Source organism: Lissotriton vulgaris, chromosome 11, assembly GCF_964263255.1.
Source record: "Lissotriton vulgaris chromosome 11, aLisVul1.2, whole genome shotgun sequence".
In the NCBI taxonomy this organism is placed as follows: domain Eukaryota; kingdom Metazoa; phylum Chordata; class Amphibia; order Caudata; family Salamandridae; genus Lissotriton; species Lissotriton vulgaris.
Genome location: NC_141699.1, coordinates 6,876,381 through 6,889,760, shown reverse-complemented (window position 1 = coordinate 6,889,760; position 13,380 = coordinate 6,876,381). Strand labels below are relative to the sequence as shown.

At 42.1% G+C, this 13,380-nt stretch overlaps 1 protein-coding gene across 3 annotated transcripts in view; it reads left to right on the top strand.

The window, feature by feature from the left end:
• SEPTIN5 (septin 5) overlaps positions 1-13,380 on the top strand; it is a 333,604-nt gene that overhangs the window by 262,750 nt on the left and 57,474 nt on the right. For all 3 annotated transcript variants that reach the window (XM_086942639.1, XM_086942641.1, XM_086942640.1), the window contains one exon: positions 10,549-10,645. In XM_086942639.1, coding sequence (XP_086798765.1) covers positions 10,549-10,645 — 97 coding nt within the window. The remainder of the gene's footprint in view (positions 1-10,548; positions 10,646-13,380) is intronic.

The window sequence follows — 13,380 nt, the reverse complement described above, 5'->3', positions numbered from 1 at the left end:
AATTGGGTGGACTCTCACCTGTGTGTCTTAAAGGGCAATAATCTTGGTTAGCATGGTCTATGTATATATAAACGTGGTACTAACAGCGTAATTGTAGCGGAGAGGAGAAATGAACAGATGCTCATACCTGATAAAGTATTTTATCTGGACTGCATATGTAAACGTGGTACTAACAGCGTAATTGTAGCGGGGAGGAGAAAACCGCGTTCTGATTAGAGAAATGAACAGATGCTCATACCTGATAAAGTATTTTATCTGGACTGCATAATATGCACTTGAATAATAAAAACTACGGTATAATTGTGAGTAGCAGGGAATTACATTGAGACATATAATTTACCTAATAGGAATGGAAATTCAATATATATAAAGGCTAATACGAGGACTCTCTGTGTAATTATACTCGCATATGCTAAATGGGAACAGTAAACAGTTTCTAATCACTGGGGTCATACAGAATAAGGTATTTATAAGATAGCATTCTCCCAGGGCAATTCATTATTGAGGCCCTGGGTGAAGGTCTTAAGGGAGAAGATCCAAAAGACTTCTCGTTTGTTTCGTATCTTTTCTCCTCCCTTACTATTGGGAATATTAATCTTCTCTAAAATGCGCCATCGCAGATCTGATGGAGCATGTTTGAAGTCAATGAAATGTGCAACTAGGGGTGCAGATAATTTTTTGGTCTTAATAGCTGACCTGTGTTCTGTCAGCCGAATTTTTATGGGTCTGGAAGTTTCGCCCACATATCCCAAATTGCAAGGACATAGGAGCAGATAGATAACATTGCTGGTGTTATACGTCCATAAGTCATTGGCTTTAATGTTGCAACCATTTATCTGAAATGATTCTCCTACTATAATATCATTGCAAGATTGGCAGGAACCACATCTAGAGGTGCCTTTTTATCAAATTAAATATGAATATTTTTTCTAACTGAACTAGTTTGTTTGTTGAATCTATTGTGTATTTTCCTTAGTGTATGCCTGGGATTGTTATTTTTCACATATTGTTTACCCTGTCCCAGGATATCTATCCTCATCAGGGGGTCCTTGTTACCTACAGCAAGAAAAAATGCATGCAGTTTCCTATAGCTTGCAAAACACTTATGCAGCGTGTCTTCAGAAGTTCAAAACTTCTTGTGTCTTGTAGTTTTGAAATCAGTACCTTGCGTTGGGTCGACCCTAGTTCCATTCTTTTTTTTTTTTTTTTTTTTTTTAACCTCATATTACGAAAAGGAAGTGGATAATAAGGTATTTGAGGGAATTGACGGTCTGTCCGTATTGTTTACCTTCACTGCCCCGGATTCCTGTTGAAAATCCCAAGGGGAGTTTCCCAGCTGTTACTTGGAACCTGTCAATATTCTCCTCTTTACCTTTATCCAAAACAATAATTCCAACGTTCTGGGATGAGCTAGCCCTAGAGCTACTCGGCAGATATCCAACCCTGCCAAGAAATTATTGTCTCCGCTTTAATCATTGGTAAAAAAATGAAAAAAAGAAAAACAAGAACAAAAAGAAAAGAAGAAAAAAGTCAGACACAAACCAAGTTGTCACTCAGGAGTAAAGAAGTTTACCCATATCTCCCAATACTGCATTCTTTTTATACTATTCCCTTTCGTATCCAACCGACACATTTTAATAACAGAATTTAACCAGTCCTCATATGATGGAGGTACCGGTTTTATCCAATTTATACAAATCTCTCTTCGTGCTAATAATATCAGCACAAACATTAAGTTTTCCTGAAGTTTACTTAATCTAATGGTATCTAAACTAATCCCAAAAATAATTAAAAGTGTACTTACAATTATTGGGATTCTCATTAGTGCCGATAGTGTCTTACCAATCTCTTGCCAAAAATGCGCAAGTGCCTGGCAATGATGAAACATATGGATGTCATCTACCTTTTCTTCGCCACATTTACTGCAAGTTTTTATTGATGCGCCTTTAAAGCTTGATAGCCTCTTTGGAGTCCAGTACGCTCTATGTATTGAGAACAGATGATTTCTTTTTAGGGCTGCAGGTTTTACACACGCCCAACATACTTCCGATGATTTTTTCCAGATCTTATTTAAATCAATATCTTCGTTAGTAAGCTCTCTTCTCCATATTTTTTCAGGTAATGATTGGTCTTCTTCTCCAGCTTCAATTAACGCCCAATACCATTTTGATATCTCTTTTATTATTGTAGATTCTTTTGTCATTTCTTCTTCAAAATTTCCTGTATCTGTTATTCCTTTTGGTATGGTATTAGCCCAGCTCTTTAATTGATAATATTTGAACTTCGACACTTTCCCTTCCGTAATTGTATGTAGGTGTTCCCATATTATTAGATCATTTTCACATAGAAGTTGTCCCCACTTTTCAAAACCTAATTGTCTAAGTATACTAGATAATGCATCTTTGAGGCATTCTGGTGTTCCAGGTGAATCCCAAATTGGGGCCATATTACTATAATATGGGATCTTCAAGATGCTTCTAATCTGGGCCCATAGTTTGACCGCATTATTTAGCAGCTTCAATTTTACTTTCTTAAAAAATTTGGGGTGGCCAAATTTGAAAAGGAAATAGTCTTCTCCATTTGTAAGATGCTGCAGAAAATTTGGGAATTTACCATGCTTCATTAGCAGCGTTCTAAAATTTTTGAACTGAAAAGCTCTGCAGTATTCAATAATATCAGGGCTTTCAATGCCCCCTTGTTCATTCCTTCTCCTGAGTTTATTCCACGCAATTCTTGTGCTTTTCCCCGACCAAATAAAGCTGGATATCTCTCCTTGTATCTTCTTGAGGGCTGCTTTATTAAACTCCGATGGAATCCTATTAAATAGATACGTGAATTTGGGGATGATGGTCATTTTGACTGCGTTTGATTTGCCCAAAAAGTTTAGTGGTAGACCGGACCATGTTTTAAGAAGTCTTCTCATTTCTTTTACTACTATATTTAAGTTTAGTTGTGGAATTTTATTCAGATCTTCAGTTAGGGTGCTCCCTAAGTATCTTATTTTTTCCTTTGAGAATGCTGGTTTGGTGATACTATTCCAACTCAATGCCTCTGTCTTGCTAACATTAATCAAATAGCCTGAAACCTTGCCAAAGTTATTCATTGTTTCTTTAATTGCTAATTCTGAATTATTGTAATTGTCCGTGAACACCATAAGATCATCTGCATATAATGCCACTTTCTTTGCCCAATTTTGATATTTGAAAGGTGTTATTTGGGTATGATTTCTGATCGAGCAAGCCAAAGGTTCAATACATAAATTGAAAAGCAATGGAGACAAGGGCCAACCTTGCCTCGTGCCCCTCTGAATAGTGATATTACTTGTCAAGCTCCCATTCACTATTATTTTTGCTCTAGGGTTTGTGTAAATTTCCTTCACCATATGACCGAAATTGCTTCCCAAATTATTTTTCTCAATGATGTTATTTAAAAACGGCCAATTCACGCGGTCAAAGGCTTTCGCCGCGTCATAGGTGATAATCGTGAGGGGTAACTGCTCTGATATGGCTACATCGATTGTCGCTAATAATTCATGCGTTATTTCTTGAATTTGTCTGCCCTTTATGAATCCCTTCTGATCCTGATCAATCAAATTCGGCATTAACTTTGATAATCTTTTTGCTATTATGTTCATAAACAATTTGTAGTCGCAATTAAGTAATGATATTCGTCTGCAGGATTCACAAGACTTTGGATTTTTCCCTGGTTTTAATATAAGACTTATTGTGGCGTTGTTCCACGAGTCAGGGATCTTTCCATGCTCCACATAGATCTTGTTCATGACCTTTGTCAGATGACCGATTAAAGTCTCTTTTAAGGCTATGTAGAATTCATTGGGAAGGGCGTCAGGACCTGCCGCTTTTCCCTTCTTTAAGCTACCTATGGCAGCTCTAACTTCCTCAAATGTTATATCGCTATTTAAGAAAATAACTTCCTCTTCCGTTAATTTTGACATTGTTATTCCCTCTAGATATTCCTTAATATTCTCATTCGTTGGGTTTGTATCTTCTTTATATATAGTTGAGAAGAAGTCTGCAAATTCTTGTCTTATTGAAGCGTCATCTTCGCATAAGGCTGTATGATCTTTGGTATATACAGATAGTATAGTATTCCTTGTCTGGTCTGTTTTTAACTTCCAAGCTAGCATTTTCCCGCAGCCTTCCCCATATTCGTGTTTAGCCAATTTACTATTCTCCCATTTCTCTTGAACTATATTCTCCAAGTAATCAGTTAAAGCCTCTTTTAACTTACAAACCCTCTCAGTTAGTCTTTCTTTAGAAACCGATGGTGGGGTGGCTCCCAGTTGTGTTTCTGCTTCCTTAATTTCTGCTTCCAATTTTTTTATATCAGTTTTCCTTCGCTTATTTTCATGTGCACCCAAACTGAGTAAATGTCCTCTTATTACTGCTTTATATGTGTCCCATATAATTCTTTCGGAGGATTCCTCACCATTTTCTGCAAAATAATTAGTTGTGGTTTTTAGCAGTGGGTCCACACTTTCTTCCGTTGTTAGGATTGATCGATCCAATGTCCATCTGGTTGGTGTTAAGCATTGTGTTAATGACAGTTTTAATTGAACTGCTGAGTCGTCCGATAGGTGAGCTGGTTGATGTTCAATACTTTTAACCTTATCTCGAAGTGAATTGCTTATTAAAAAGAAATCTATTCTAGATTTATGTCCTAGTTTTTTATTATGGAATGTAAACGGGTATGTTTTTTCACCTTTTTGCATCCACATATCAACTAAGTTCAGGTCTTTTTTGTATATCCCCAGCCATTCCCTCATCTTTGGTGAATTTCTAGTTCCATTCTTGCTGATTATCTCCCAAATTGCATATTCCAAAGCACAAGCGAAGATATCTGATCTCCTGGTCCCATGGGACAGAAAGGTCCTGGTGCGGCTGAGGTTTGTTTCCTCCATAGCTTTCTGAGACCAGTTGACTTTGCTATCTCTAAGAGTTTTAACCTCTTTTCACTGGACTTTACATGAACCTATTTCCGCATTAATTGGCTCCATACTGAATTCCTGTAGAGTTAAGTCACTGACTCTGCCTTTTGGTGGAGGGATTTAACTGTTCACATTGTTTGTAATGGCTGCCATCTAGCTCCTGTAATTGTATCACTCACTGTCTTCTAGCGCCAGGATGCTCCTTCCGGAGCGATAGCCGCGCTTTATAAATACACAATACAATACAATACAATACATTCCTTACTAAAAGAAGGCCCTGAAAGCATCCCTCGTGGACAGACTCCAGTTTCAACCAGTGTCTCGATACTTCTGCCTTCTGGGCCAAGACCTGATCCATCACTTTGAATGCCAAACGAACCTGGTCATGTATTGTTGTTTGTGGTCCTTGAAAAAAGTATCTGAATAGCTTGGTTTGGGCCTGGTTTAGCCAGCTGCCAAAGGCTTCACAGGTAAAGGGGGGGCTTTCCATCTCCATACTTTGTGTTCTGTAGGGTACCCCATATCTGGTTAACCTCTCTCCGACCCCCCTCTTCCTGTGCTGGTGGTGTGTCAGTGTAACAGAGCCAGGCGCAGAGTGGCCGAGTTCTGCTGTCTTTGTATTATATTATAATTGCATTTACATAGCGCTTACTACCCATGACAAGGCATTGAAGCGCTTTAAGACGAACAGCACTATGCTCCGCAACCCAAGGTTGGTGGTTAATCCAGTGGTTATTGGCTACTGGAATTAGTCTTGTGGTTTCAAGGAAACCACTCCATGCACGTTCTTAGTGGTGGATTAAGTTAATAGCAGTTCGGTGAAATTACTGAGGGGGTAGAGGTATGTGAGCTCGTGCAGATGGTCGGTGGGTTTAGTAGATGGGCTACATGCCGTTAGGTGTTGCTAGGTTGCAGGGCGTGACTTTCAAAGAAGAGCAGGTTGTGATCTTTGAGGTGAGATGTGGGAAGTTTGCAGAGATTCAATAATAGAGATTAAGGCAAACATGCACAAGACAGGGTAGGATGTACTGAGCGCGAGGAGGCGTGCAGAGGATGGGAAGGAAGGAGAGGGCCATTCCAAGAGGAAAGGAGTGACAACTATCAGAAGTTTGAAGTCAAGGCCAGTTTACATGCAGGGTTTTAGGAATACAGAGGAGACGTCTGAGGATGCAAAGGCTATGGAAGGAAACAGCAGTGTTTGCATGTAGATAGCGCTTTATTCTGCCCATGAGGCGAGCAGTCTAACCACTGCTAGGCTACTGCTAGGCACCACTTTAGGAAGGGTGACTGATCAGCTCTGGGAGAAGTCATTTAGCCTTTAAGCTCATGTTTAGTCCTGGGCACGAAATTGTGCTTTGCTTGCGGAGTTTGCAGCGTTTTTCCCACTCCGCGTATTGTATTGTATTGTAATTGCATTTATATAGCGCTTACTACCCCTGACGAGGCGTCGAAGCGCTTTTTCGGCGGGTAGCACGCTACTCTGGGACCCACAGAGGGTTAGTTTTGAATTAGTATAGTGAAACATGCAAGTACATTTTAAGTGGTGGATAGGTAAGTCAGTTATTTGGATTTGGAATGATAGCAGAAGGATAGAGTAGGACAAAGGTTAGTATTTATTTAGCGCTCGCTTGTTGACGCATGCTATTCAGGGAGCCTATAAAGGATTAGTGGTGAATTAATATGGTGAAATATGAGGTAATTTCAGTGGTGGATATTAGTCTGTTACTTGGAGTGAGAAGGATAGCGGATGGATAAAAGGGGAAGAAAGATTTGCATTCATATAGCACTTGTTACCCCTGATGGGTGTTGAAGCGCTTTTTTGGCGAGTAGCACGCCACTCCGGAACCCATAAAGGATTAGTGTTGAAAATTAGTATAGTATAAATATGAAGTAATTTGAGTAGTAGATATGTTATTCAGTTATTTGGGCAGTATATCGCTACCGCTTGCGTTGAGAAACCTTCAGCTCACGTTGAGGAAGCTGCCGCTCCAGTATAACATCTACTCAAGTGCCTCATAGAAGCAGCACTCTCCTACGCTGCGTGTGGTGCTGTTCACACTGATTTTACAGCATGGGACAAACACCCAACACCAAAAATCAGCGCAACGTATCTCACTGCTTTGCTTGTGGAACTCCACGTACCGCAGCCGAGTTTTTTGGTCACTTCACAGAGTTCCGCAGAACTGAACTCTATGCACTCCACCCAGGCCTACTCATGTTGCAACATGTAAGTTTAGATATGGTACAAAATAGGGGTGCTTTACAACTGCAGTCTTTTTTGCAAACACAATTTCCATGAATTTTGACATTCGCCTCTGGGAAACATCGAATAATCACAAAAAAGCACTGTACCATTAAATTCTTGATATTCATCGGGGGCACTGGAATTGTGGGATTCTTCAGCCACTGCATTTTCTGCATAATTATGGATTTGCACATTATTCATCACTGCTACATGATTTGTAGATTTTAACAGCTATTTTCTGGTTCATAAGGCTCAAAAGTTACTACAAACATTAGAACATTGGAATGTTCGGAGCTCCATTGCAGACAATGGAGTGCTCCCTGCTTCTATGGGCCGGTAAAGGCCCGCAGAGCAACATTCCAATGTTCTACAAAGGCGTCCCGAAGCTCGAGGGGATATATATCCCCTCTCACTTCGAGAACCATTTGTTTAATTTGTTAGAACATTCTGCCCTCTAGTGGCAGAATGTTCTAATAGCTTTATAGCCCTTTGTAGCAGGGCTATACCGGCTATTAAAGTCCCGCTGTCTTGTTAAAGTCCCTCGCCTTCGGCGGGGGCCTTTAACGATTCAGCGGGCCTTTAATAGCCGGTATAGCCCGCTACGGCGGGCTATAAGGCTATATGGCAGCATGTGTGCAGTGCAATGGAAGGCCCTTCACAAAGTTGGGCTAGTCATCTTTCTGTTGTTGATTTGCTGTATTTGGAAGTTAAACTTGTAATAATAAGGCAGAACATTTGCCAATACAGTGTTAATGTGTGAAAATGACAAAATAATGAAGTAATCACATCACAAAATGTGCCACATTAAGCTGCATAACATACAGAATGCCTTTCTATAAACTGCACCTGGAGTATTGTGTCAATATTTAGACACCACGCCTCGAATTTTGAGCCCATTTCTGTAGACAACATCTCCAGATAGATAGAGCGAGGGTACAGATAAGGAAGATGGGCCCCCTATGGTTCCTGGTGTGAATAAGAAACAAAGTTTTAAAACTTTGTAGTCTGAGAGGATGAAGAGACAGAGGGGAGAATTTATGGGTGCAGAAAAATACTGTAGCAGTAAAATAAACTGTAGAAAAGGGAAAGAGACTTTGGAAGACACAGTGATTGCATCTACATTCCTTTAAAATGTAAATACCACAAGGTGGGAGTAGAAGATATAGTTGAGACATTTTAAATACATCACAGTGATAATGGCAGAAGAGGAGGGGAGGGAGATAGGGTCCAGGCACTTAAATACATCAACAAGTTAATTACAGAAGAGGAGGGAGAAAAGGGGGAGCAGATATGCATTACGCCAGCGTAATTCGCACCATTTCAGGAATTTCGAGTTACGCTTTGTTATGTGAAATTCATGAAATTACATCATTTTGTGTAATTGCATGTCATTTGTGTTAATATTTACCATGAATGCACTATGAGTTGTAAACATTTACATTATAGCTTGAGAACTACTGAACTCGAGTGGCTAATGTTCACCGTACTTTAGTTTGCAATGTTTTAGTGCGAAATGTGTTAAAAATTGATGTAATTCACAGTAAAATATAGCCAGCGCCACTGGAATTATGTGATTCTGTGTCCGTGGTATTTCTCCGCATAATTATGGATTTGACACACGTAATCTACCATAATCTGCAGATTTAAAAAAAAACTAGTTTCTAGCTCAAAGGGATCACATTGCAAACCCAGTGGAATGCCCTTTGCAAAGGTTAACTGGTCATCTTTCATTTGCCTATTCCTGGATCTGGTTTTAAAACCTGTGCTAATGAGGTACATTATTTTTCCAGACAGCATTGCTAAATGAAAAAAGAATAAAGTAATGAAGTGATACTATCATAAAATGAGCTTCATTATGCCACATAATTTGCCTTTTTTTGCTGTGTAATTTAACCAACCCTGTTACATTATTTGGTGATTCCATGCCGCATAATTCTAGTGGCCCTGAATATAACTTTAAATTACAGATATGCATTTTGGTAGTTAAGTCTAATTTCATGTAATTTGCCAAAAGTTAGCATAATTACCAGATAGCAAGGTTCATAAAACAGCTATTTCCCTGCAGATACGTTTCAGATCTTACTGTAAGCAATCCAGGGCTGTTTGGGCATTCTCAGAAATGTTGGAAAACAAGTAATACTGCTCAGTCTATGTAATTCCTATATTATGCAGCATTCTCACATTTCTTGCGGTCGTCACTATATCAAAAGAAAACCACTTAACTTGCTCTGACCTATGACTAAGCCTGGGCGGAGTTCACAGAGTTTCGCGTAGGGGAATGCATTAGAAAAATGCAGTTCGCTTTGATTTTCAGTGCCAAGTGCTTGTCCGCACTGTGCAATTATCGGAAATGGACCCATGCTCAGTGCAAGTGTGCGCTGCTTCCTTTCAGCCACTCGAGTAAATGTTTATTCAAGCGGCAGCTTTCTCCCCACGAACGAACAGTTTCTCAACGCGAGAAGCCACAGGCATATGCGACCACTCGCAATGAAAAATCTGACTGCCTGCATTGAGAAATCTTGCCTGGAGGTTGATGTTGATGATCGCGAACGAGGAAAAATCTCGAAGGGAGGGGGATTTTCCTCGCCCGCGTTTGCCAACTTGGCGTTGACGAATGAGAGCAAAGAAAAAACTCTGTAAACTCTGTAAACTCTGTGAGCGGAACGGAGTTCACCACCCAGACTTACCTATGACTTGTAATTAAGTGAAAAGTTAATCCTACAAAAAAAATCCTAAGGCATTTACACTTATCAACACTCCTCTAGTTTTCAAAACAAAATCTCTAATACCTTTCATTTACCCCTCGCAATAGTATCTAGTTATATAACAATTGTGTCAAAATCCCATGGTTGTGACATGAAACTGGGAAACATCAATTCCTCTTTTCAATGTCCTGTTGAAGGCTGAGCTTTTATTTGGCAACTGCCGAAACAATATTACTGATGTTTTTTGTTAGCAGAAGCTCATGAATCATGCTTCATTTTTTTGTTGCAAAGATAGTTATCAGAATGTGGGCTTCATCAAGACCGCAACTAGCTTTCCTTGTTGGATTCGTCTTGTTCTGGTGTTCAGGGAGGTCTGCATCCTGATGCATTGACCATTTCTGAACAGCTCAGAGCTCCTGTTCTAATGTTGAGAGCTGCTTCTTAAGGGACTGTGGCTCTGAAGAATCAGCAGCTTGCTGAATGGAGGCTACTGAATGTGTAGTGGGGTGGGTGATAGGAAGGGGTCTTGTTGGGCCTTAAAAGACATCTCATGTGGCTTTATTCACCATGGCAGGAAGGAGTCTGCGAGATGATGCAAACGTCTGTGGTGCTCACTGATAAATGTCTGTGTCTCTCTCCTCTATCCCCAGGACCTTGAAAAGCAGTACGTGGGATTCGCCACCCTACCCAACCAGGTGCACCGGAAGTCTGTGAAAAAGGGTTTTGATTTCACTCTTATGGTAGCTGGTAAGATGTCTCCTTTTACATAATTTAATGGAGCAAATTGGGACTAAACTGTGTCATTGTGGGTGTTCAACAGCCATTGAAAGGTGAGTCTCTGTCAGTTGCATGAGCAGCACCTGTTTCTCGACTGGAACCCAAAATGAGCCTTAACAAAAATGCTTCTACCCATCTCCGCATGGTGGGAGGCTGCAAATCGAATGGGGCCATGTGGAATGGTTGGGTCATGGCAACCGATCATGCTCTGAAAGGAGCCCCCCTAGTCTGCGGCTTACCGGAGAATGTCAAGAGTGGCAGAGTAGCCAGTCTGGAAATGTCACTCCTAAGGGGGCCATTTTGCGTCCTGGTAAGAGGTTGATCGGGTAAGGGGCCCTCTAGGTCCTGGTAAGATGTCTCTTTGCAGTATACTTTAGTTATGTCCCAGGGTAGTCTCGGCCGTCATGGACAGCTCTCTTTGTAATGTCACAGTTGTGAGGATACACAGCACGGGGCAGTCTCACAGCTCCAAGTAAGATGTCTCTTTATCAGTGCTTAATTTGAGTCAGTGTTTTCCGGTGCTCGGCACCAGCACTTAATTGTCAGCACTGGCTCTGTTGACAGTCCACCACATGATGGCGCTGTCTTTCAAATTTTGAGGTGAGCACAACAGGGTTTAATAAGTCGATTTACATAAAAAATGAATAACAAATGCCGCTCACACAATTCTTATAGCTGTGGGTGGCCTGGAATAGTTTGAATTGTCACACTTGTAGTAGTGTGATGGTTAGTGGTTGTGATGGTTCTGTCATTGGCAGCACCGGCAGGGGCAATGACTGGTGCAGGCTGTAGTGTCCTCTAGAGAAGGGCCCTGACACGTACTTATTTTTTTTTTTACAAAGTAAGCACTGCTCCTTCTAGGATACTTTAGTTTTGAAGGTACAGGACAGTCTCACCAATCACAGTGAGACGTCTCTGTACCGTCACATTAGACGTGAGTACACACAGTGCAGAGAAGCCTCCTCCCTCATAGTTAGATGTCTCTTCCCGTAGTCGTCTCAGTGAGAGAGGTCTGTAGCTCAGCCCCGTGGTACGACTAGCTGCTCGTATGAGGTCTCTTATTGACTGAGCGGGGACAAAGGTACAACCCATCAGGAAAAGTAAATAAGGCAGCGAAACCCAACAGGTCACGGTGTCAGGTGGAGCAGTTACCTGAGGTCTTTTCTAGTCACATAGAGGTGCAGGCAGGTGCCCCTCTCTGAATTTCAACGGGTCACCTATTTCAGCGTTGGCTCTGAAGAAGAGTGCGCTGTATTGCTTGACCAGAAGAGCAAATCTCCTGAGGCGGAAGCTGGGAGCAACTAGCTACGAGCACCAATTGATTTTAAAATTGTGAGTCACGTCAGAAATAGTTTGTGTTTTTAAAAAACGATCGAACTTGAATCAAGTGTGAATGCGTGTGTGTTGATATCACTAACCTCACCGTTCCACCTTGACAGCCTCCTGCCCACAGCCTCGCAGCGGATCTTAGCGCTGCCGAGGACACTCTACCAAATCTAATTTTGCCGCCAATTCCCGCCGCACCCCAAGGCCACGCCCCTCTCACGGGGCCACGCCCCCTGGGCTATATTAGACGCGAAAACCTAGCGTTTGACCAGAAGAGCAAATCTCCTGAGGCGGAAGCCGGGAGCAACTAACTACGAGCACCAATTGATTTTAAAATTGTGAGTCACGTCAGAAATACTTTGTGTTTCAAAAAAACGATCGAACTTGAATCAAGTGTGAATGCGTGTGTGTTGATATCACTAACCTCACCGTTCCACCTTGACAGCCTCCTGCCCACAGCCTCGCAGCGGATCTTAGCGCTGCCGAGGACACTCTACCAAATCTAATTTTGCCGCCAATTCCCGCCGCACCCTAAGGCCACGCCCCCTCTCACGGGGCCACACCCTTCCCCCTCGCCTCCTCCCCACTACAAATTATGTGCATCTTTCGAACGCGCAGCGGGCGCGACGTTTGCGCGCCGAAGGCGCGCCTAAGGCAAGCCCGTCTGCGCACGTCCGCGCCAGCTCCGGGCCTAGGGCCAGTCATGCTGTTAGTTCTCCACCTGCCCAGATACTTACATGGACCAGAACACAGCTTCTGGACCTAGGTAAGACATCCTGCTCGTCTCCTATGCCTTGCAACTTTCCCCTACCCAGCCCCTTCCTTCACAAATGCCCTAACTGCTCTTTCTCCCTATGCCCCGCCTGGACAAGCCCCCACAAATCCGCAGACAATAAGTCCCCTCCCACCAAAACCTACTCCATGGGATTAGTGAACTGCCGCTCACTTCCCTGTCACGCCAATGACATCTGGCTTTTACTGTCCTCCACATCCTGGGACGCATTATTCTTAACTGAGACCTGGATCAAGGACTCCTCCAACCCTGACATCGCTCTAGCCATCTCCACTGGCTACAGATTTACCGGACTTAGCCGCGAAGGCTCCAAACCAGGCGGAGGAATCGCTGTCATCCTAAAGAATCACCTGAAAATTACCTCCAGGAAAATTTCAAACATTAAACCTATAGAAGCCCTATACTTCTCAGTCACAGACTCCACTACTGCCATCTCCTCTGGGATCTTGACTTACATCCCCCCAAACACCCCCCAACCTGCCATCCTCGAGCTACTGGCAGTCACAGCAGATCTCTCCCTCAAACACCCTCACTTCATGGTACTGGGAGACTTCAACCACCATGTGGATATAAGCAGCTGCCACCG